The sequence below is a fragment of the Lutra lutra genome, chromosome 1, assembly GCF_902655055.1.
Source record: "Lutra lutra chromosome 1, mLutLut1.2, whole genome shotgun sequence".
NCBI classification, from domain to species: Eukaryota; Metazoa; Chordata; class Mammalia; order Carnivora; family Mustelidae; genus Lutra; species Lutra lutra.
This window is the reverse complement of record NC_062278.1, coordinates 146679589-146703819: the sequence shown is the minus strand read 5'-3', so window position 1 is coordinate 146703819 and position 24231 is coordinate 146679589. Positions and strand designations below refer to the sequence as shown.

General features: G+C 35.0%; 1 protein-coding gene across 1 annotated transcript in view; it reads right to left on the bottom strand.

The window, feature by feature from the left end:
* The window catches only part of CMC1 (C-X9-C motif containing 1), an 89960-nt gene that overhangs the window by 48784 nt on the left and 16945 nt on the right, over window positions 1–24231 (bottom strand). Inside the window, exon 2 of the mRNA XM_047738825.1 lies at window positions 17026–17115. Within this exon, the coding sequence (XP_047594781.1) occupies window positions 17026–17115 (90 nt within the window). The remainder of the gene's footprint in view (window positions 1–17025; window positions 17116–24231) is intronic.

Below are 24231 nucleotides of genomic sequence, written 5' to 3'. Positions count from 1 at the left end.
GGTACTCTTTAAGTGGAAGGAAGAGATTTAAAAAAAAATGACAATACAGAGGCAGGAAACACAAGTAAAAAAGAGTATTTCTGTAAAAAAAAATTAGTCAAGCAACTCACACACAAAAAAGGGACATAAAATATAATAACATATACCTAAAATGTGGGGAGGAGAGAAGATTGGATTCAAATTTAAACAACCATCAAGTTAGTGTAGACTGCTATATGCAGAAGATGCTTTATATACAAACCTAACAGTAACCATATATCAAAACCCACTAAATAAAAATGCAAAGAAGAAAGAGAAATCCAAATAGATCACTAAAGAAAATCAGCTAAACGGGGAAAAAGAGAAAGGCAAGAAAGGATCAGAGAAAGTTTTCAAAAACAACCACAAAACAGATAATAAAATGACAATAAACACGTATCTGTCAGTAATTTGAATGTAAATGGATTAAATGTTGTGATCAAACGGCACAGGGTGTCAGACTGGATAGAAAACAAGACCCATCTATATGCTGCCTACAAGAGATTCATTCAGACCCAAAAACACCTACAGTTGAAAGTGAGGGGATAAACAAACATCTATCAAGCAGCATATGGATGCCAAACAAAGCCAGAGTAGCAATACTTTTAACAGACAAAATAGACTTTAAAACAAGGACTGTAACAAGATACAAAGCAGAACACTTTACAATAATAAAGGGAATAATCCAACAAAAAGATATAACAACTGTAAATTGTGCAAACTTAGGGCCACCCAAATGCATAAAACATTAAATAACAAACATAAACGAACTATTCAATAATAATACAATAGTAAGTAGGGGACTTTAACATCTCACTTACATCAATTGGCAGATCATCCAAACAGCAACAAGGAAACAATGGCTTTGAATGACACATGAACAAATGGATCTAACAGATATATTCAGAACACTCCATCTTAAAACAGCAGAATACGCATTCTTTTCAAGCACACAGAACATTCTTCAGAACAGATCACATATTAGCATGAAACAAGCCTCAACAAATTAAAGATCGAAGTCATACCATTCATCTTTTCTGAGCACAACATTATGAAACTAGAAGCCAACCACAAGAAAAAAATCTGGAAAGACCACAAACAAATGGAAGTTAAATATGCTACTAAACAATGAATGGGTCAACCAGGAAATAAGAAATTAAAAAGTACATGGACCCAAATGAAAATGAAAACACAACATCCCAAACCTTTGGGATGCTGCAAAAGCCGTTCTAAGAAGGAAATGTATAGCAACTCAGGCCTACCTCATGAAGAAAAATCTCAAACAACCTAACCTTACACCTAAAGCAGCTAGGAAAACAAGCAAAGCCTAAAACCAGGAGAAGGAAGGAAATAATAAAGATTAGAGCAGAAGTAAATGATACAGGAAAAAAGAAAAGAAAACAACAGAACTGATCAATGAAACCAGGAGCTGGTTTGTTGGGGGGGGGGGGAAATCAATAAAATTGATAAACCTCCAGCCAAACTTATCAAGAAAAGCAGAGAAAAGGATTCAAGTAAATAAAATCACAAATGATACTGGATAAATAACAATCAACACCACAGAAATAAAAAAAATCATAAAGAATAGTGTGAAAAACTAGATGCCAACAAACTGGACTACCTAGAAGAAATGAATAAATTCTTGAAAAAAAAGAACTAATCAAACTGAAATAGGAAGAAGTAAAAAATTTGAACAGACTAACAATGAAAAAAGAAACTGAATCAGTAATTCAAAAACTCCCAAAAGGGGCACTTGGGTGGCTCAGTCAGTTAAGCATCTGCCTTTGGCTCAGGTCATGAACCCAGGGTCCTGGGATCGGGCCCTACATCAGGCTCCCTGCTCAATGGGAGTCTGCCTCTCTCTCTCCTTCTCCCTCTCTCCCAGCTTGTGCTTGCTTTCTCTCTCTCCCTAAGAAATAAAACCTTAAAAAAAAAAAAAAAAGCCAACAGGAAAAAAAATCACCTCCCAAAACACCAGATGGCTTCACAGGTGACATCTATCAAACATTTCAAGAAGAGTTAGTATCTATTCTTCTTAAAATATCCCAAAATATTGAAAGGAGAGGAATACTTCCAAATTCAGCCTATGAGGCCAGCATTATCTGGATACCAATACCAAAGACACCACTAAAAGAGAGAACTACAAGCCAACATCCCTGATGAATGCACATGCAAAACACCTCAATAAAACACTAGCAAACTGAATCCAGTAACAGATTAAAAAAAAAAAAATCACTCACCAGGATCAAGTGGGTTGCAAGGTAGTTCTATATTTACAAATCAATCAACAAGGTACATCACGTAAATAAGAGAAAGGATAAGAACTATATGATCATTTCAATAGCCACAGAAAAAGCTTCCAAGTACAACATCCATTCAAGATAAAAATACTCAAAAAAGTAGGTTTAGATTGAACATACTTCAACATAATAATGACCATCTATGAAACCATCCTCAACGGAGCTTTACCCCTAAGGTCAAGAACAAGATAAAGATGTTCATTCTCACCAGGGCTATTCAACATAGTACTGAAAGTCCAATCCACAACAATCACACAACAAAAAGAAAAAAAAGGCATCCAAATAGGTAAGGAAGAGGTAAAACTTTTACAATTTGCACATGACATGATACTACAAAGAAAAACTTGGAAGACTACAGCAAAAAACTGCTAGAACTGATTGAAGTCACAGGATACAAAATCAATGTACAGATATCTGTTGCATTTCTATCCACCAATAATGAAGCAGCAGAAAGAGAAATTAGGAAATCAATCCTATTTACAACTGCACCCAAAATACAAGACCAAGGAATAATCCTAACCAAAGAGGTGAAAGATCTGTACTCTGAAAACTATAAAACACTGATGGTTGAAATTGAAGATGACACAAAATGGAAAGATATTCCATGCTCATGGACTGGAAGCACAAACACTGGTAAGCACAAACACTGCCGAAAGCAATCTAGACATTTAATGTAATCCCTATCAAAACAATAACAGCATTTTTCACAGAACTAGAACAAAGAATTCTAAAATTTGTATGGAACCACAAAGACCCCAAATGGCCAAAGCAATCTTGAAAAAGAAAAGTAAAGCTGGAGGCAAGACAATTCTGGACTTTCAGTTATGTTACAAAGTAGTAGTATGGCACTGACACAAAAATAGACACACAAACCAAAAGGAACAGAAGAACCCAGAAATAAACCTACAACTCTATAGTCAATTAATCTTTGACAAAGCAGAAAAGTATAGTGGGAAAGACCTGCTCTTCAACAAATGGTGTTGGGAAAACTGGACAGCAACAGGCAAAAGAACAAAACTGGACCATTTTCTTACACCATACACAAAAATAAATTCAAAATGGATTTAAGACCTAAATGTGAGACAGGAAACCATAAAAAAATCCCAGAAGAGAATACAGGCAATAACCTCTTTGACATTGGCCACAGCAACTGTTTTCTAGATATGTCTCCTGAAGCAAGGGAAACAAAAGCAAAAATGAATTATTGGGACTACATCAAAATATGAACCTACAGAATGGGAGAAGATATTTGCAAATCACATATCCAATAAAGGATTAGTATCCAAAATATATAGAGAGAACTTATAAAACTGAACACTCAAAAAATAATCCAATTTAGAAATGGACCAAAGACATGTACAGACATTTCTCCAAAGATCCAGATGGCCAAAAGATAAATAAAAAATACTCGCATCATCACTTACCATTAGGGAAATGTAAATCAAAACTATAATGAGACATCTCACACCTATCAGAACAGCTAAAATAAAAAACACAAGAAACAATGGGTGTTCCTGATGATGTGGAGAAAAAGGAACACTTGTGCACTGTTGGTGGGAATGCAAATTGGTGCAGCCACTGTGAAAAACAGTATGGAGGTTCCTCAGTTAAAAATGGATCTATCTCATGATCCAGCAATTGCACTACTGGGTATTTACCCAAAGAATAAAATAATCCAAAGGGATATGTGCACCCTTATGTTTACTGCAGCATTATTTACAACAGCCAAGCTATGGAAGCAGCTCCAGTGTCCATGGATTGATGAATGGATAAAGAAGACATGGCTTATACATGCACTGGAATATTATTCAGTCATAAAAAGAATGAAATCTCGTCATTTGCAACAACACTGGTGGAGCTAGAGAATATTATGCTAAGGGAAATAAGTCAGAGAAAGACGTACACCATATGATCTCACACATATGTGGAATTTAAAAAACAAAACAAATGGGCAAAGGGGAAACAGACAAACCAAGAAGTAGACTCTTAACTAAAGAGAACAAACTAATGGTTACCAGAGGGGAGGTGAATGCGGGGATAAAGAGGTGATGGGGATTCAGAAGTGCACTTGTTGTGATGAGCATGGGGTGATATATGGAAATATTGAATCTCTGCATTGTAGACCTCAAACTATTGTAACACTATATGTTAACTAACTGGAGTTAAAATAAAAAAGGAAAATACTCATAAATGCCTTTCATGACATTGTGCTGATCTGTATTTCTAGCCAGCAGTGTAAAGACCTGCTTCTCCAAAACCTTGCCAACATTATACACTCTATATGTTTTCTTACCTACCAATACTTTAGCATGGACCTGACTAGAATTCTATACTTGCTTACTTTTTTCTTATTAGGGAAGTTACATACAAGGAAATAAATCTTAAGTACAGCACTCGATGAAACAAAGTATACACACCTCTGCATCACAAACCAACAAATTAGAGAGTATTGAAAAGGACTCTAGTAAGTTCCTTTAAAGTTCCTTCCTGTCCCACTCCCAGCCTAATGGTGTAACCCTCATTTGGATTAGTTCAGCCTATTCTCGAATATATATATTTTTAAGTATGTTCTTTCATTTTTCTTTTATATTTCACTCAGAATAATAGTTTGGGGATTCACCTGTGCTGCAGTGTGTTAACAGTAGTTACTCAATTTTATTGCTGAAGAGTATTCCATTGTATGAGTATACCACAATTAGGCTATCCCTTCTCCTTTTGAGAAATACCTGGGTTATTTTCCATTTTTGGCTCTTATAAAAAATCTACTGTACGTATTATACAGAGATGAAACTTATATTGAAATGATTCATTTCTCCTAGGTAGAGCTGCTGGGTCACTGTGGGCAGATATGTGGTTATTAGTAAATATTTTCAGTATTTTTAACTATAGCTATTATGCTAAGTATGCAATTCCAATTACATAAAGGTTGTCCTTAATATATTCTAAAAATCAATGACATTCTGTTCACCTTTTTAAATTATTTTTCCTCTATTGTTTAGAGTGGCTATTTCAATTGATCTATCTTTAGATTCATGACTCCTGCCATTTCTATTCTGAAGTTCCTACATCAGATACTATAAATTTTTAGTTCTAGAATTTCAATTTGGGTCTATTATTTTGAATTCTTTGTTAAGATTTACAGTCTTTGTATTCATTGCAAGCATATTTTCCTTTACATGTTTAAGCAATTACAACAGCTGATTTAATATTCTTCTCTAAATCCAACCTCTTAGTTATTGTGAAATTAGCCTCTGTTGATTCCTTTTGAAAATGGATCAGGTTTTCCTGTTTCTGTGCACCCGGAAATATGTGGCATTCTATCATGCGATCAATAGCATGTAAAGTGTTTGGATTCTTTTTTTCTAAAGAATTTTTTTTTTCTTTTTCACTTGGTCAATTTTATTTGCTGACCTCAAACTGTGGGACCCTATCTCTCCTACATCGAATAGCAGATAGCAGCTCAAAGTTTGGTGACTGAGCAGCTTAACTGAGTGGCTTGGAATTTGCTCTATATGTAGTTTCGGACTGAGCCAGAGACAGTGTAGATGAAGTAGGAGGCTCACTTTCTCCAGCTCCCAACTTGTGGGGATTAATGTTCTTACCCTCCTCTTACACCATCACACATAAATACAAAGTTTTCTAAGTAGTTACACTGAACCCTGTTTTTGGTCCTGCAGACCAGTAAGACTAAAGACTAAAAAACTAAAGGGTTTTTTTTTTGTTTGTTTGCTTTGGTCAGAGTTGCAGCCATCTTACATGATGGAGACTCAGCCAGTACTATTCCCTTCCTTCAATGTGACTACCCTCTGACTTCCAACTGCTTTTGTTTACACTCAAACGACTTTATGTTGTTATTTTTACATTTTGTTCATACTTTATAGTTATTTTCTGCAGCGAGACATGCAGAATCATAAGCTATCAGAGCTATCAGGCTATGCCAGGAGTGGAACTTCTCCATCATAAACTTTTAAGACCTATCAAGTTTGCTAGTTACACATAATACTGTAGGTATGGTTTGCAATTCACCCACTGAAAGCGAGGGCAAGTATTTTTCATGTTTAATAATATGTATGTAATTTGTCAAAAAGGAAATTTGTGTCCTCTGCTCATTTTTTAAATTGGATATTCACCAATTCCTAACCAGTAGGTCTTTATAAATTAAGGATAGCAAACCTTTGTCACATATGTTACAAATATATTTTCCTTATTTAGGATCTATTATGTTTGTACTATAAGACATACAAAAAGTTTGATTTTTTTTATATTTACAAATACATGTTCATTATGGGAGAATTTTTAAAAATCCATTCTATAAAAAAAGTCACCTATCAATCATCCTCTTTCTTCCTCCAATACCCTTTTATGGCTGTTTCTTAAAAATCAGGTATACTTCCAGTCATTTGGAAGTCTGTTTAACATTATCTACTGAAATTGAAGTTATATACAGTGTATGACCCAGAAATCCCATTTCTATGCTATAAATTACAGCACATTCATATGATGGTGCTATATAGCAATGAAAATGAAAGAACAAACTATAACTTCATACAAAAACATGGATAAATCTAACAAATATAATGATGAGTAAAAGAAGCCAGGCACAAAATATCACATGCTGTATGGTTCCATTTAAATTAAAACACAGGCAAAATAATCTATGCAGTTCTCAGTCAAAATGGTCGTTATTCTGCAGAGGAGGAAAAGGACGGTGATTGGGAGGAGACTGGAAGGACGACTTGCGGTAATTTCTATTTCTTGACTTCAATAGTAATTACCCATATGTTTACTTTATCATAATCCACAAACTGTACATTTATGATTTGTGCATGTAGGAGACAAGAAAGCTTAAAGTAATGTTTTCATGTTGAAGACTATGAAAAAGCTATGCAGATTACAGAGCCTATGATCCACCTTCTTCTCTTGTTTCAGATACTTATTAAATTTTGGATGTACTTACTTTTTTCAATATATATTTATAATGGTGCTAGAACTATACCATGTGTATGATTTTATATAATGCCCTTTTATTTAGTGATGCAAGCATATTAACATTTGTTAATGATCCTTCTTAGACTCAACTACTGGTTACCACATATTTTACTGAGTGATATCATTCATAAGAAGATATAAGGTAATGAAAATAACGTTTCAATTCGGGGCACCTGGGTGGCTCAGAGGGCTAAGCCTCTGCCTTCGGCTCAGGTCCTGATCCCAGAGTCCTGGGATCAAGCCCCACATCGGGCTCTCTGCTCAGCAGGGAGCCTGCTTCCCCCACTCTCTCTCTGCCTGCTTGTGATCTCTGTCTGTCAAATAAATAAATAAAATCTTTTAAAAAAAAAAGTTTCAATTCTAGTAAAAAAAAAAAAAAAATCAAAGAAATAGATATTGTTAACTATTAATTATAAAAATAAAGAAAACATTCAATTTCAAAGCATAAGTCAAATTCTTATGCTGTATGGGTATGAATGCATTTTTAACAAGTAAATGGTTTATAGTTTGTATAGGTATAGGGCTATAGCTCTAAAGAGTGCCATAGGAAATACCAGAAACGTTCCCAAAAAATGAAATAAAAACTCAAAATCACTTAAGCTACAGGAAGAAAATAACGTTCCATTTTGGTGAAGTCTGTGATAAATACATAGCACACACAATCCAGCAACAGGAAAGTAGTAACTAAAAATAAACTAGCACATATGCAAAGCATATCATCACTTACCCAATCTACCACCCAAGACAGACATAGCTAAGTGATCTAATGACACGGTTTTTGATTGATCCCCTTATATTATGGTAGGCAACCACTTCCAACTGCTGGAAGTCAGCATGAAGTATATTTGCTATCTTTGACATAGTTAAATGGTATGTTAATGGAAGAGCACTAAACTGGGAATTAAGATACCTGGATTCTGACACCAACTGTGATTTTTTTTTTAAGATTTTATTTATTTAACAGACAGAGATCACAAGTAGGCAGAGAGCGAGGAAGAAGCAGGCTCCCCGCTGAGCAGAGAGCCCGATGTGGGGCTCGATCCCAGGACCCTGGGATCATGACCTGAGCTGAAGGCAGAGGCTTAACCCACTGAGCCACCCAGGTGCCCCCCAACTGTGATATATTAACCCATCACACGATACTGAATAATCTCTTATTATGGTATGAGACCATATCCTCACATTCCTCTCTGTACTTGGCACCATTAGTTTCTCCCTGCAAGTACTGAGGTATAGTTTGTTAAATTAACAAATCAGTGTAGTTATGATTTGCTCTGGAAGGAAATGGCCTATGTGGAATCTTAAAAAAAAACCAAGAAATAAAAATGTCAGTTTTTGATACCAGAACCACTGCATTTGCATAAAACATCCTACTCCTGTTTCCCTTTAAAACTGATTAATTTTTACTACTGCTTAATACAGTATTATTAATACAGTGGCTTCAAATTTAAATGTCTACTAGGCACCTCTGAGTTAACATGTCCAAACTAAACTCTTACTCCAGTCACTGAAAACTAAACTAAAATAATATTTCTTCACACAAATTTTGCCTCATCTCTGGTAACTACAGTCCCATCCTTTTACTTGTTCAGGACCACTATAGGAAGCTATCTCTTTCCTGTTGCCTCTACCTTCAAAGTATGTCTTGGATGTGTTCATCCTCATCATCTCCACTGCTATCACCCTTTTAATCCACCATCACGTCCTTAAACTGGTGTCCCTGATCCTGTCCTTGCCCCTAATGCATTTACACTTAGCACAACAGTGAGTGATGCTACCGAATGGTAAACTAGACCCTCTCTCTCACTGCTCTAAGCCATCAACATCCTTCCATTTCTCTTAGTACCTACCAAAATGATTCTGCCCCCTATTACTTTGTTGAACCCTTCACTTTTCACTCTTCTCCTCGCTCATTTCTACCTTGCCACAGTGACCTTTAAGGTGTTCCTCAAACACGCCAGCTTCGTCTAGTGCCTCAAGGTCTACATGTAGTGTTTATATCACTCTTCCCAGAGATATCTGCACATCTCACTCTTTCACAAATTTTGTCCAAATGTCACTTTCTCCATGAGCACTATACTGACCACCTATTTGAAACTGCAGCTCTGAGGCATCTGGGTGGCTGAGTCAGTTAAACATCCAACTCTTGGTTTTGGCTCAGGTCATGATCTCAGGATTGTCAGGTTAGGCCCACGATGGGCTCTGTGCCCAGCAAAAGAGTCTGCTGGAGATTCTCTCCCTCTACCCCTCCCCCTGCTTGCACTCTCTCTCTTCCAATTAAATAAAATCTTAAAGAAAAGGAGAGAGGGACAGAGGAAGGGAGGGAGGGAGGGAGGTAGAGAAGGAGGAAGAGAGGAACTTCATCACCATTCTAGCACTCACCATGGCCCTCACTCAACTTTTTCTCCAGATCACTTATACTTATAATAACCTACAATATTTATCTCCCTCCTTCATTGAAATGTAAGGTCTGTAATGGTAAGAATTTCTGTTTCATTCACTGTCCATGTAACAATGGCTAGGGAATACTCAGTAAACATTTCTGAATGACTATGTTCCATATAACCCTAAGGTTCCATTCAAGTGCATAAGGAAACCTGAAAATTCTTTTTGCTCATAAAAATATATCTTTAGTGGCACCTGGGAGGCTCAGTCAGTTAAGCATCTGCCTTCAGCTCAGGTCCTGATCCCAGGGTCCTGGGATTGAGCCCTGCCATTGGGGTCCCTGCTCGGCAGGCTTACTTCTCCCTCTCCTGCTCCCCATGCTTGTGCTCTCGCTCTGTCAGGTAAATAAAATCTTTAACTCTAAAATAAAATAAAAATATATCTTTAGTGATATAGTAATTGGATAACACTAAAATATATGCAAATAGTACAACTGAATGCTAACAACGGAATGCTAGACAACCACTATGTTAAAATATGATGCCAGATAAACTTATTTCTGTGCCCTGGATCAAAATTTCTCTCTTAGCTGTTTAATTGGACAATATTCCAAAAATCTGAGTAAATCATAAGAAATCATTACTACTTAGACTACTACATTATATGATTTAGGATTTACTCTTTATTTTGTATTCCTCAAAAAGAAAGCCAGAAAAATGAACTGGAAGAGGAGATACATACTAGGCTACATCTGTAATCTGTAATATCTGATTTATAATTTGCTTCATGAAAATAATGCAAGATTGTTTCTACATGTTGACTCTGGAAATGTAATAAAATTAAACATACTACAATAAAATGCTGTCTTTATCTGTTTTATACATTATAGTTCCAACCAAATTCTAGCCCTTTGTAAAAAGGAACTGATTATTTTTTAAGTGGTTCTAAATCTAAATGCATTCCAGAGTTTTGTACAAACCAGATTTCCCCCTTTATAAATTAACCCCCTTTCCAACAGACAAGATTCCTCTAAGAATGTATTTCAGTCAAAATATAATTACTTGTGGGGTGCCTGGGTGGCTCAGTGGGTTAAGTCTCTGCTTCGGCTCAGGTCATGATCTCAGGGTCCTGGGATCAAGCCCTGCATGGCTGGGAAGGGGGGGGGGGTCTCTGCTCAATAGGGAGCCTGCTTCCCCTTCATCCTCTGCCTGCCTGACTACTAGTGATCTCTGTCAAATAAATAAAATCTTTTAAAAAAATAATTTTATATATATATATAAATTTGTGAGTATTTGCACAAAGTTAACCAGTCATCTGTTTTGATTATCTTGAAAGAATGTCAATTACAACTTAAGGATCATAAGTTAACTTAAGTGAAATGTGATCTTGTACTTAGGTTTTGTAAACAAGGGATGGTACGGTTTCAAGCCCCTATTTAATTTTGGATTAATTTCTCATAAGATAAAAGAATTTAAAACTATTACAGCAAAATCATTGAAAGGTCAGGCCTAGGAAAGCTGGGATATAATAAAAACTTGTTAATGAAGTAAAGAAGAAGAATAAAGAAGTTAGTTCATATATTATTTATCTTAATATTCCTAAGTTTCAAGTCACAAATGTAGACTTTTCACACTTAGACCTTCAAAAATAAGTTGAATTACGTTTGAGATATTAAATTCATCTGCCCTGACAAAACTCCCTACTAATTTCGTCATTTAAAGATTTAGCATTTACAGATTTAACTTATTTCAAAAACTCAAAAGAGACTACACCTCTCTCTGTGGGAAGAAAACTAGCCAATTCATTCAAAAGTACTTATGTACGGTTATAATTACAAAACTGCCCTGTTATGCAGAAACAAGGCAGTCATGATAAGCCATTAAGTCCTACAATACAGGTATGAATTAAACATAACGGAGAACCACTATAATCAATAAGTAATGACCACCATATACCTTGCTCAGTCATTTTAAAAATAATTCAGCTGTATTTGTCAGATATAGGTCTATTACTCATAATGTCATGACATCAGGCCTGAGAGGTATACATAAGTACTTATTGGCAATTAATTTGTATTATGTCCATGTACAGAAAGGGGTGAACACGGCAGGCCTGATGCTGTTATCTTTAGAAAAGCCTGTTTGGAAGGTTGGCCTAGCTGGTGTCTGACAACTTGGATTTTGGGAGTGTTCCCACCGTTCCCTAATTGCTAAGAGTGGCTCACTGTGTCTAAACTGTTTGTGCAAACCATATGGTTTATGCTGAACACCTGCTTTCCTTCTGGGAGTCTGAAATTTTGGTAATGCTAACCAAAGGATGCCTGTGTGACCAACTCCTAATAAAAACTCTGAGGACTAAGTCTCTAATGAGTTTCCCTAGTACACAACACTTCACACATGGAGTCACAATTCAACACTGGAGGAATTAAGCACATCCTGAGTGACTACTGGGAGAGGGCTCTTGGAAGCTTGTGCCTGGTCTCCTCCATTTCACATGCCTTTTCCCTTTGGCTGTAAGAAACCTTAGCCATGAGTGTAAATACACGATGAGTCCAGTGCAGGTCCAAAGAAGAAGAAATGCACTTTCAATCTCTGTATTTCTTAGTGTATTAACAATATGCATCACACTTGGTGATTTTATATATTTGACCCTCCTAAGTGTTAGTTAACACTGATGAACTGTTCAATGGCAAGAATATATGTGGTGGTAACAGCACCATTCAAACAACAAAGGGAAAGTTTTTGGCAGGTTCAAGTAACACAGTTGGATAAAAGATGGATTTCTTTGACCATGTGCGGTCTTCAGCCCTCCAGTTTGTTTTAATAAAGTTTTGATAGTTTTCCACCTATAAACATCCTAAAGAATATCCAAAGCATTCTTAATTTCATTTTTTCCTGTCAGTTCATATTATCCTTGGAATTTATAAAACATAACATATTTCATTGCATGTGACTGACAGAAAGACGACAGATATTTTGTTTACTACAGCTCTGCAAGGTCTCAAAGAAATGAAGAATCCGTGCTTCCTTATGGTTTACAGAAGTTCTTTAGAACTGTTACCACCTATTGGGCAAAAGATCAAAACAGACTGCAGAAGACATTATACTAAAGAAACATTAAAATAAGATTTAAAAAAAAAAAGGAGTTAGTGAGCAGTAGATACATCTAGGTTAAAGAGAGCTCCAGGCCATCCCTGATGACAGTACTTCTTTGGTCTTGATGTGTCATAGCAAGAAGAAAAAAAAATTATTTTTAAAGTTAATTTCATTATTCAATGTGGAAGCTTTTTATCAAATGCCAACTATGCAATTCAGGAAAAAGCAACAAAATATAATGAATTTTTACAAAGCAGCAATTCAGTGATTCTTCCTCTCATGGACTATTTCCAGAAGACAAACTGTAACACGAGAATGCATAGTTTATATATGTGTATATTCTATATAATGTATATATGACAAACTATAAACACACACACACACACACAACATACAGTATAGGTGACACAATATTACTAACACAGAAAATATAAATTAAATTAGCAAAGAGTCGAACACATGGAAAAAGTCACAGAATGAAAAGTAACCTCCAGAGGTCATCAAACCGTCTTCCTAAAACACAAGCTGGTAACTCCCAGATCCAAGAAAAGCAATGATTCCACCATCACACTTGATGAAAGAGAATTTCTGTTTTGGCTTTCAGAAAATGGGAGACCTGGAGAGAGCCATGACATTCTAGAATTTTCCTTCAGTTTCGTTCCCAACAATGTCAGTGTTCATTGTGTTAATATCTAAAAATACACTGGTAATTTTAGTGGCTCTATTCATTGCCAGTATCACTGGCAAAAGAAGAATACTGTAAAGTTTAGTTTTCTATCTCAACCAATTGATCACTTGCTTTTCTGTTGATGTATACTCTACCAACAGTTAATCTTATCTGAGCGTACATAACAACAAGATCAGCATTCTCAGTTCTGTATCTAATCTCTAAGTCAAGCCACCTTTACTCATCAAATCAAGGTTAAATTCCGAAAGAAAAGGTAATGGGTACTATTTTTCTATATAAAAAAAAAAACAAAACGCAAAAAAGCATATTTTATAAAGACAAAGATTATCAAGTTGACACCAGTTTAATACAAATACTGCTTACTTGTTACCCAGAAGCTGAGAATTTCTTGTTTCTGGTTATAGTTTTCATTACTTGAAATGACAGTTATTGTGACTTTATAAACATTCACTGTAGAATAAGAATCATGAATTGTAAATAAAAATAGAGTTTTAAAGCATTAAGGCATGTAACAATGAAACATTCTAAATGTTATCAGCTACTTAAGACAAATCTTAATTGTGTTTAAACATAAGATGAAGTGTGCAACTCAGACTAAATCAGTGTAGAGTAAAAACCAACAGTGTATATACAGATAATGAAGGTATCGTGGAAACTGGTTAAAAATTATAATGGAGAGAGAACTAGTAAAAATATAGCAACCTGGCTGAAATTGATATTCATTAGGGTACTCTTCACATCAATAGGGAGCATTTGGACTCTGTGGTCTTTATCAGTGTCCCAGCTGGTAATGGTTGAAGGTTAATGCCTTACCCCATTCTGTTCAATTTTCTATCCTAATTAGCCCTCCAAATCTATAGCTGTGAGCACCAAGTGTCTGTGCTCAAAAGAAACTAATTAATGCTAGCAAATTAGATCAAGTCCAAAGATCCAACAGCCAAACTCTTAGTTAAATGCTCCTTGTTAATAGGAAGTGTAGCTGTCAATAACTGCTGTTGGTGACTATAATGAGGCATCCTTCTTTCATTGAAAGTGATTTCATTTCTCTTTGTCCCTGCAAAAGCTGTTCCATTCCCTTCACAAACCTAAGTTGCTGGCAGTCTGACCCAGTTCTTATGATCAGCTGGGATGAAATGACATGCAAAAAATCAAACAGAAAAGCTTTCCTACATAATCCGGTTTAAGGCATTTAGCAGAAAGTCAGATCACTTATTAAAATTCCTGTATCTTTATCGAAAAACTATACAGTGAGCACACACAATGCTTTTATATAAAAATCCTACAATTATTTAATAAAGCAAAGGCTATAAATAGTAAATAAACTACAAGGTGAGTGTCCTGATTCTAAATTACATCTTATTGTTCAGGTCAAATATAGCTCTTCTGCTGCTGAACACCAATGTATGTTCTTGACTAAACCACATGGTTAAGCAAGAATACTAAAGAGTATTGTTTTATAAAATAATTTTAGATTCTATAACAGTTTTAGACCATATGGCCTAAAAAAAAAAAATCAATATATGATTATCTATAAAAGATTCAAATATTCAAAAATCAATTGTTACACCATGTTCTAACACGGACAAATGCATTGAAAAAACCCAAGCAGATCTCAAATTTTAAGATGCTTTCAGTCTTCAGAAGATTTTAAGTATATTTTAAGAAAGACTTAACCAAGTCAACATCCTAAAAACAACTTAACTTTTGATAAAGCAAAAAATAAACATTTTTTCTATACCACTCGTTATAGGATAGTTGGGCAACACAAATTTATATTTTGTTATACTCTATTTCTTTTGTTTTTTAAAAAAAACAAAAACAGTTTCATTTTATGAGTTAGCAAAGGCAGTTCTGAAACCCAAACCCAATTCTTCTGCATTTTCATCTGTATCATGTGAGTAAAAACTCAATCTGTAATTGAGTTAGCTTTTTTCATTCTAGATATCAGAATAATGTGTTAAAAACAGAATAAATACAACTCATATTTATAACTTTGAAGCAATATATCAGTAGCAAGTAAATCTTCCTGGTAGTAAAAATTTAGCCCTATAATTCCATTACACATTGTTAATTTTTATTCTCCCTTACCTGGGTCAGGAGATTTTATATATATATAAATATATATATGTGTTTGTGTGTGTGTATATATACACACACATATATATATATATACACACACATATATTTATTTACTTATTTTAAAGTTCTGAGGCAAGTGGAGAATTATCTCCAGACTATCCGCATGACACCTGCCAATTCTTGCTTTGCAGTGAACCCTGCCTGCAGGTGGCAATGGGTTAGTTACTCCTGATACCTGGGGGTGTGAGTGCAAGGAAGGTGCTCTGATTAAACAACTAATTCACAGTGAAAGCAAAACTAGTATCATAGACTAAGTAATTACTGATAACGTTATTTATGGATGGATTTAACTTAAATCTTATGAATGGATTTGAAACTGGAATAGGTCACAATAAGTCATCTAAGAAACAGAAATGACCACCACACAATGTCCACTGTGAGAATTACTCTTCTTTTATCGCTTCAATCCAAGGATTTCAAAGGTCATTCTCAAAGAACAGCATCAGAGGGACAGAAATGTTCCCAGCATCCAAACATTACTGACACAGTCCCAAAACTACAGATGACACAGCCTGGCTCCCTATAGAGAAACTTGCTGATGGGAATCACATCCTCACAAAGAATCACTGAAGTCTCTCAAGGAAGAAGACTACAGGGAAAAGTGAAGAAGGGGAGCCAGGAAAATGGTGTACATCAGCAAAAATTTTACTACTACTTCTTTTAGATGGCCATTTCAGGAGATAGATTTGTTTAAAAAGACGTTTGTTTCTACAGTAATACTGTCATCTGCTTTTCTAATGACCCCCCATCTATGGCCTCAGTTTTCACCTTCCACTGCTTTGTTTACATGTTTTCACTAAATTTTATATATTAATCAACAACATGTCTCTAGATGTACAGAATACAGGAGTATCCTACGTTAAGAAACATTTTCTAAAGAAAACATACATATGTGGGTGCCTAATGCATTCATTTACATAAATATCATCCATTTAAGAATGTAAGATATAGAAAAGTAAAAAATAAAAAGCCTCAATGTAAGTACTACTGAGATTCCATTAACAATTCAGTAATAGACAATGGCACCAAAGAAAATCATCTTAGAATATATAATTATAGGTTGATGAAGAAAAAACAGGTACATGTTACATTTGAGGTTTCTTCTTTCCCTATCAAAATCACCAGAATAACTTGCTTCTCTAAAATACTAATAACCAAGTTTCTCTATATATGTAACTGTACTCCTGGGAAAAAAATTTTTACTAGTAATTTGGGAGAATATTTTTAAATTGTAAATGAATTGAACACCGTCTGGAAGTTCTGAAAGCTGAAATACTGGTATCTTCGTGAAAGGGTGAGAAGCAATTCATACATATTAATTCATTGACTACTTGACTCTGAGGCTAAGGATTAAATTCAGATCATATTATAAAAAATGTATTTGATCTTTATATGAATATTTGAATCTTACCTTGAACTTGTTCAGAACATCTCTCTCGGGCTTTTTCTCTCATTATTTTAGGGATCAAAACATCCTTTTCAACATGTCTGAGATGCTGCCCTGGAAAAAAAAAAAAAAAAAAAAAAAAGACCGAGAGATCATTCTTTAATATAGTGAAATCTCAAGTAAATCATCAGTTTAGGGAAAAAATAAGCAAACTGCTTTACTCAAAATGAAAGCCTATGCAAATATACTAAAAGCTGACTCTCACAACTTCATAAGATTGTGATTATTTTAGTAGGTAAAAATCATTCTAAGTATTTTTTTGTATAAAATAAAAAAATGTGGGACACAAGCAATAGGTTCCTAAAATTTTCTACAAGCTACACTGCAACACTTTTATTTGATAACATTCTATGCAACCTTGTCAAAAGGTCATAAACTAAAGCATTATAATTTCCCTTAACATAACCTAAAAAGAGGATTTTTATCAATACTGAGATTCAAGGATAGATGAACAGATCCAAGATTATGACACACACAAGTAGTTTCTCAATCCAGTAGTAAGAGTAGCCTAAGAAAGAAAGAACTGGCAGAAGAAAAAGAACTACATGTGCATGTAAAAACAGCACATGAACCTTCTGTGCATTTTAAACAAAATGACCACAATTAGACTAAAAGAGTAGACAGAGCACCTACTCCAGGGTTCTATCAGCTCCTTAAATTCGTAGAGTCCTGAAAAACAAAGGGATAGATGTCCTCAGAGAAACCAAAATAATCAGGAATCTCTTTAAAAACAAGAGGCAGATGAGATCAGATTAAAGGAGGTAATCATATACTCAGGAGTTTTTCCCCAGAAAAAAATGGATTCCAAAAGTGGGTATTGCTCCATGCACTGAAGGGACAAAAATGGGAAGGGACTTCCTGAAGGAAAGCAAAGCACTGTTAGTTGAGAAGCTTCAGCAGGAGCAAGTGGGTCACCTCTTCTTGCTGCCTTTAGACCACGGGTAAAAGTAGTAAATAACATGTATTTATCCCCAAAGGATCAGGACATTTCCCAGTATCTAGTGACACATAGGAAGACCAGGACCCCTAAACTTTTCCTGGTACTACGCAATTCCCAACAACCTTTGGATATAGGCAGCCATGAACGGAGAGTATTTGCAGAGCGCGTAAAAGGGCATCTTAAAAAGCAAACAAAATCAACAACAAAACAGCCAAGAATCACCTAAATTTGGTGGGACAACATGGTGAAAGGGGGAAACCAACTGTAATTAATCAAGAAATATTCAAATCTTGGAGACTTAACAGAGTAAAAAAAAAAAGAATTTACAGTAAGTATAAGAAATACACTGAAGTAAATATAAAGACAGGAGTCCTCAGACAGATTTGGATTACAGATTACCTACGTGCACTGTAAAGAAATATCTGAAGGTCAAAAATCCCAAAAGCTTCAAAAGGGAGAAAACGTTACCCCCCCAGAGGAATGAGAATCAGATTTATATTGTTTCACTGGCAAGACTTTGATACATGAAGACAATGGAGAAAGAACTTCAAAGCTCTGAGAGTGAATTTCTTTATATCCAAGGATTCCAAAGCCAATTAGAGTATAGAGATATTTTCAGATATGTAGGGACTGAAAACTCTATCCCAGTCCTACTGAAATGAAGCCACCTCCTTCTGTTGTGCAACAAGCCATCAACACACTTAGTGGCATAAAACATATTGTTATGCAAAGAGATCCAACAGGCCAGTACTTCAGAAAGGTAACCAGAATTGACCCTTCTCAGCCTCATAGTTATCTGAGGCCTCTTCTAGAAGAGTTAAATGACTGGCATTGACTTCAACAGCTACAAAAGCTGAGGCTGGAGGATCTACTTCCAAGAAGACTTCTTTCTTCACCTACCATTTAACCTCTGGGCTGAAATGGCTGATGAATGGGCTCAGTGAGAACTGTAAACCAGAGCACCCATACATGACTTCTCCATGTGGGCTGATTTTTCACAGTGTAGCAGGTAGGTCTTGAGAGGGAGCAATCTAAGAAGGAATGTCCACTATAGCCCTGTATCTATTAAAGAAATTGAATCTGTAGTTAAAAGCTTTCTCCCATAAAAAAAATTCCAGACATAGGGAGCCTCACATGAATTTGACCAAACATTTAAAAAAGAAATACCAATTCCATACAAATGCTAATAGAAAATTAAAGACAGCCAGCATTACCCTGATATCAAAAGCAGGCAGACATTACAAGAAAACTACAATCCAATATCTCATCAACAGAGATGCAAAAATCTTAATGAAAGATTAGCAATTAAATCTAATAATATAAAAAAGGATAATACTTCATGACTAAATGAGATCCCAGGACTGCAAGATTTACTTAACATTCAAAAACTGATAAATGTAATTCATCAGATTAAAAAGCTAAAAAAAGGAAAAACACATGGTTATCACAATAGACACAGAAAATACACCTGATAAAAATCCAAAATCTATTCCTAGTAAAATCTTCCAGTAAAGTAGAAACAGAAGGAAACTTCCTCAACACGATAACTAACAGCTATAGAAAAAAACCCACTATTATTTATCAGTGAAACACCAAATGTTTTCCCCAACGATAGGGAACGAGGTAAACAAGTCTGCTTTTGCCACTTCTATTTAACATTTTCCTTGATGTTCTAGACAGTGTAATACAGTAAGAAAAATAAAAGGCTTCTGGATTGAAAAGAAATAAAACTGTAGTTATTCAAAGGTAATATGGTCATTGATCTAGAAAATCCAATAGAAAGTATAAAAAAGCTATTAGAACTAATCCGTGAGTTCAGCAAGATTTCCAGATGTAAGATTAATATACAAAAATCAAATGGAGAGGACATCATTAAAAAAAAAAAAAAAAAAAAAAAAAGCTTTTTAAAAAGTGAACAAAGGGCTCAGGGACCTGCAGGCCAAAAAAAGAAAAAAAGAAATCCATCACTTATTCTACCAGAGGCTCAGAAAAAAAGGAAAAATGCAGAAACAAAAATATATTTGAAGACATAATGGCTAAAAGCTTCCCAGATGAGGCAAAAGACATAAACCTATTAATTTAAGGAAAACAGTTAAAAACCCAAAGAAACACACAGCTAGACACATCATAATCAAACTTCTGAAAATGAAAGGCAACAAGAAATCTTCACAGCATCAGAGAGAAATACAGGAGAACAAAAGACAAAGGATTTCTTATCAAAACCACAGACACCAGAAGGAACTGCATGGTATTTTCAAGTATTACAGAAAAGAACGGTCAATAATTCTATATCCATTAAACGGTCTTTAGGATTGAGGATGAAATAAAGACTACTCAGATGAAGGGAAGCTAAGGTAATTTCTAGCCAGCAGACCTATTTTCAAGGAATGGCTAAAGGAAGTTATTCAAACAGGAAGGATAGGATAACAAGAGGAAACTCAGAACAACAGAAATGAAGAAAAGGCAACAGAAAGGTAAATAAACTATTCTTGAGTTTTAAATGTTATTTTTGACAGAAGCAAAAAAAATCTAGCATTAACAATGTATATAGAGGTAATAGTAAGGATGACTATACCATAATGGGGAGATGATAAAGCAGCTTTGGTGATAGCAAGGTTATATTTCACTTAAATGATAAAATGTTCACCCTGGAAGATTGTACTAACTATGTACATACAGTGTAATCTTTATAAGAACCATTAGAAAAATTTAGAACACTATGGGGCGCCTGGGTGGCTCAGTGGGTTAAGCCGCTGCCTTCGGCTCGGGTCATGATCTCAGGGTCCTGGGATCGAGCCCCGCATCGGGCTCTCTGCTCAGCGGGGAGCCTGCTTCCTCCTCTGTCTCTGCCTGCCTCTCTGCCTGCTTGTCATCTCTCTCTGTCAAATAAATAAAATCTTAAAAAAAAAATTTAGAACACTAGATAAATCAAATGGAGTATCAACAAATTGAAAGTGTATTTTCTCTGACCATAATGAAATCAACTAGATACCAAAAACAAAATGTCACAGGAAAGTCTCCTAAAACTTGGAAACTAAACAGCACTCTTCTAAATAATTCATAGATCAAAGAAGTATGAGGAGAGGAGAAGAACACAATGACCTGAATAAAAATAAAAACAACATTTACTAAAATCTCTAAGACAAAGCTAGAGCAGTGCTTGTAGGGAAATTTGTTGCAATAAATGTATACATTTAAGAAGAAAGTCTCAAACTACTAATCTAGGCTTCCATCTGACAAAATCAGAAAAAGGACAAAAAGAACCTAAAACAAGCAAATAAAATAAAAACAAGGGCAGAAATCAGAAAAATTGACAACAGGGAAACAAATGAGATAATCATACTGTTTTTGTCGATGGTTTCATTGACAAAGTCTATGAAATACTTACTGAACAAATAGCACCAATTCTATAGTCTCTTCCTAGCACTATTTTATGAGACCAGCCTTACTCTGATACCAAAAGCAAAGACAATATTAAAAAACAAACAAACAAAAAAGCAATATTCCTCATGATTATAGATTCAAAAATTCTCAATAAAATATTAGCAAATTGAATCCAGCAATATAGAAAAAGAAAAATACACCACATCGAGTTGGGTTTATTCCAAGACACAAGGTTGGCTCATTATTTGAAAATTAATCAAAGTGATCTATCATATTAACAGTCTAAAAAAAGAAAACCACATGATCACATCAATTAAAGCAGAAAAAACATTTGATAATACCATTCATTAAAAACAAACAAAACTTTCAATAAGCTAGGAACAGAAAGGAACTTCTTCAACCTACAGACTGTTTGCAAAAATCCTATAGCTAAAAAATCCTATACCACACTTAATGGTAAAACACTGAATGTTTTCCTTGTAAGAAATGGAACATGGAGTAAAATTCTATAGGACTATACACATACATATATGCATGTATATAGAAACTGGTGAAAACTGAAGAGGCCTATAGTCTAGGCAATAGTATTATAACAACTTCAGTTTCCTGCTTTTGGTATTATGCTACAGTTATACAAGAGGCCACCACTGAGGGAAAGCAGCACAAAGGGCATGTAGGACTCTATACAATATTTTTCACAACTTCCTGTGAGTCTCTAAATTATTTCAAAATAAAAAGGTCAAGGAAAAAAGCTTGAATAAGAAATCACAGAAGAAAATCTTCATGACCCAGAGTTAAACAAAGAGTTCTTATATATAACACCAAACTCATGATCCATAAAAGGAAAAAAAAAACAACCAATAAATTTAAACTTTATCCAAATTAAAAGCTTTCACAGAAACTGCTCTTAGGAAGATAAAGACAAGTCACATAGTGGGAAAGATTATTCGCAAATTCCATATCTGAAAAAGGACTTGCATCCAAAATACATACAGACTTCTTTAAACTCCAGCAGTAAGAAAACAATCGATTTAGAAATGGGCAAAAGACTTGAACAGACACTATACAAAAAGATATAAGGATAGCAAATAAACACATGAAGAGATGCTTAGTATCATTAGTCATTAGGGAAATCCAAAATAAAGTTACAAAAGTTATCATTAAAGACCTATTAAGATGGCTAAAAGAAAAAAAGTAGTAATACTAAGTGCGAACAAGGATACAGAGTAACTGGATCTCTCAGACATTCCCAGTAGGAACATTAAATGGTACAGGCACTCTGGAAGATAATCAGGCAGTTTCTTATCAAGTTAAACATACAGTTGCCATGTGACCCAGCAAAACACTCATCAGGATTTATCCCAAGAAATGAAAATACGTTCCCACAAAAACCTGTGGGCAGATGTTCACTGTGGCTTTACCCATAAAAGCCAAAAGATGGAATTAACCCAAAAGTACTTCAACAGGTAAGTGAGTAACAGTTCATCAAGACAACAGAATATTATTCAGCAATAAAAGAGAATGGATTACTGACATCCAACAATGGCAGGAACTTAGATGGATCTCAAGCGCATTAAATTGAATGAAAAAAAAAAAAAGACCATCTCAAAGGGCTACATATTGTATGATTCCATTTATATAACATTCTTAAAGTGACAAAACTGGAGTAATGGATCACTGGTTCCCAGTAGTTCAGAGCTAAAGAAGCAGTAGGACGATTAAAAGCAAACAGCGGATTCCTTTGTGCTGATTGAAGACTTCTGAATGCTGTGATCATGGCTACCTAACTATTCACCAGCAATAAAAATACCATAAACACACACACAGGTAAAATTTGATAAAATTCAACTAAGGTATGTACCTGAATTAGCATACCAATGCCAATTCCTGGTTTCCTTATGTATAATTTAGAGCTGTGTGTCCCAATTTTTTTCCATTTTTACTCTAGTAGAGCCTTTATAGGTTTTTTTCCTAATGCCCCCCATGAAATGTTAATACCACAGACACATTGTCTATTTGTATGCTGCATGTATAACAGTACTTTATATATTGAAAGATCAAGATTATTTTCTCCCTCCATTAACAATTTTTGCCCCTTTGAAGGCAGTATCATACTCACTGAAGACCTATACTAAGGTTATGAGAGACAGTATCATTAGGAAAAACTGGAGAAAAGGAACATGAAAACTGCCATGTTTTGCAGCTTTATGTGTTACACTATTTCAAAATAAAGTTGTAATTTTAAAAAGCTTAAAAACATCTAAGAGTAAAGGACTTAGAATAACCAAAACAGTAAAACAGAAGAACAAATCTGGATGACTTACATACCTGATTTCAGGTGATTCCAAGTCTCACTACAAAGCTACAGCAATCAAGGTGGTGTAGTACTGGTATAATTAGGATAAACAAATAGATTCATGTAACAAAACAGAGTCCAGAAATGTTCCCACTTATATACACTTTATTTTGACATATTTTCACCAAGGTTACTGAATGAAGAAACAAAAGCATTTTTTCCTAATTTTTAGTTATTTATTTGAGAGTGTGAGCAAAGAGGAAGGATAGAGAGATGGAGAAGCAGACTCCTCACTGAGCAGGGAGCCCAATGAGGGACTTGATCCCAGGACTCTGAGCTGAAAGCAGACGTGTACCTGACTGAGCCACTGAGGCACCCAATAAAAGCATTTTCAACAAATGGTGGTAGACCTGGATAAAAATGGAGGTGGAGGGGAATCAGCCTAAACCTTCTGATCTACTTCACAGTACCCACAAAAACTAATTTGCCAGATTATAAACCTAAATATGAAAACTAAAACTATTAAACCAAACAAAACTTCAATTCCTCA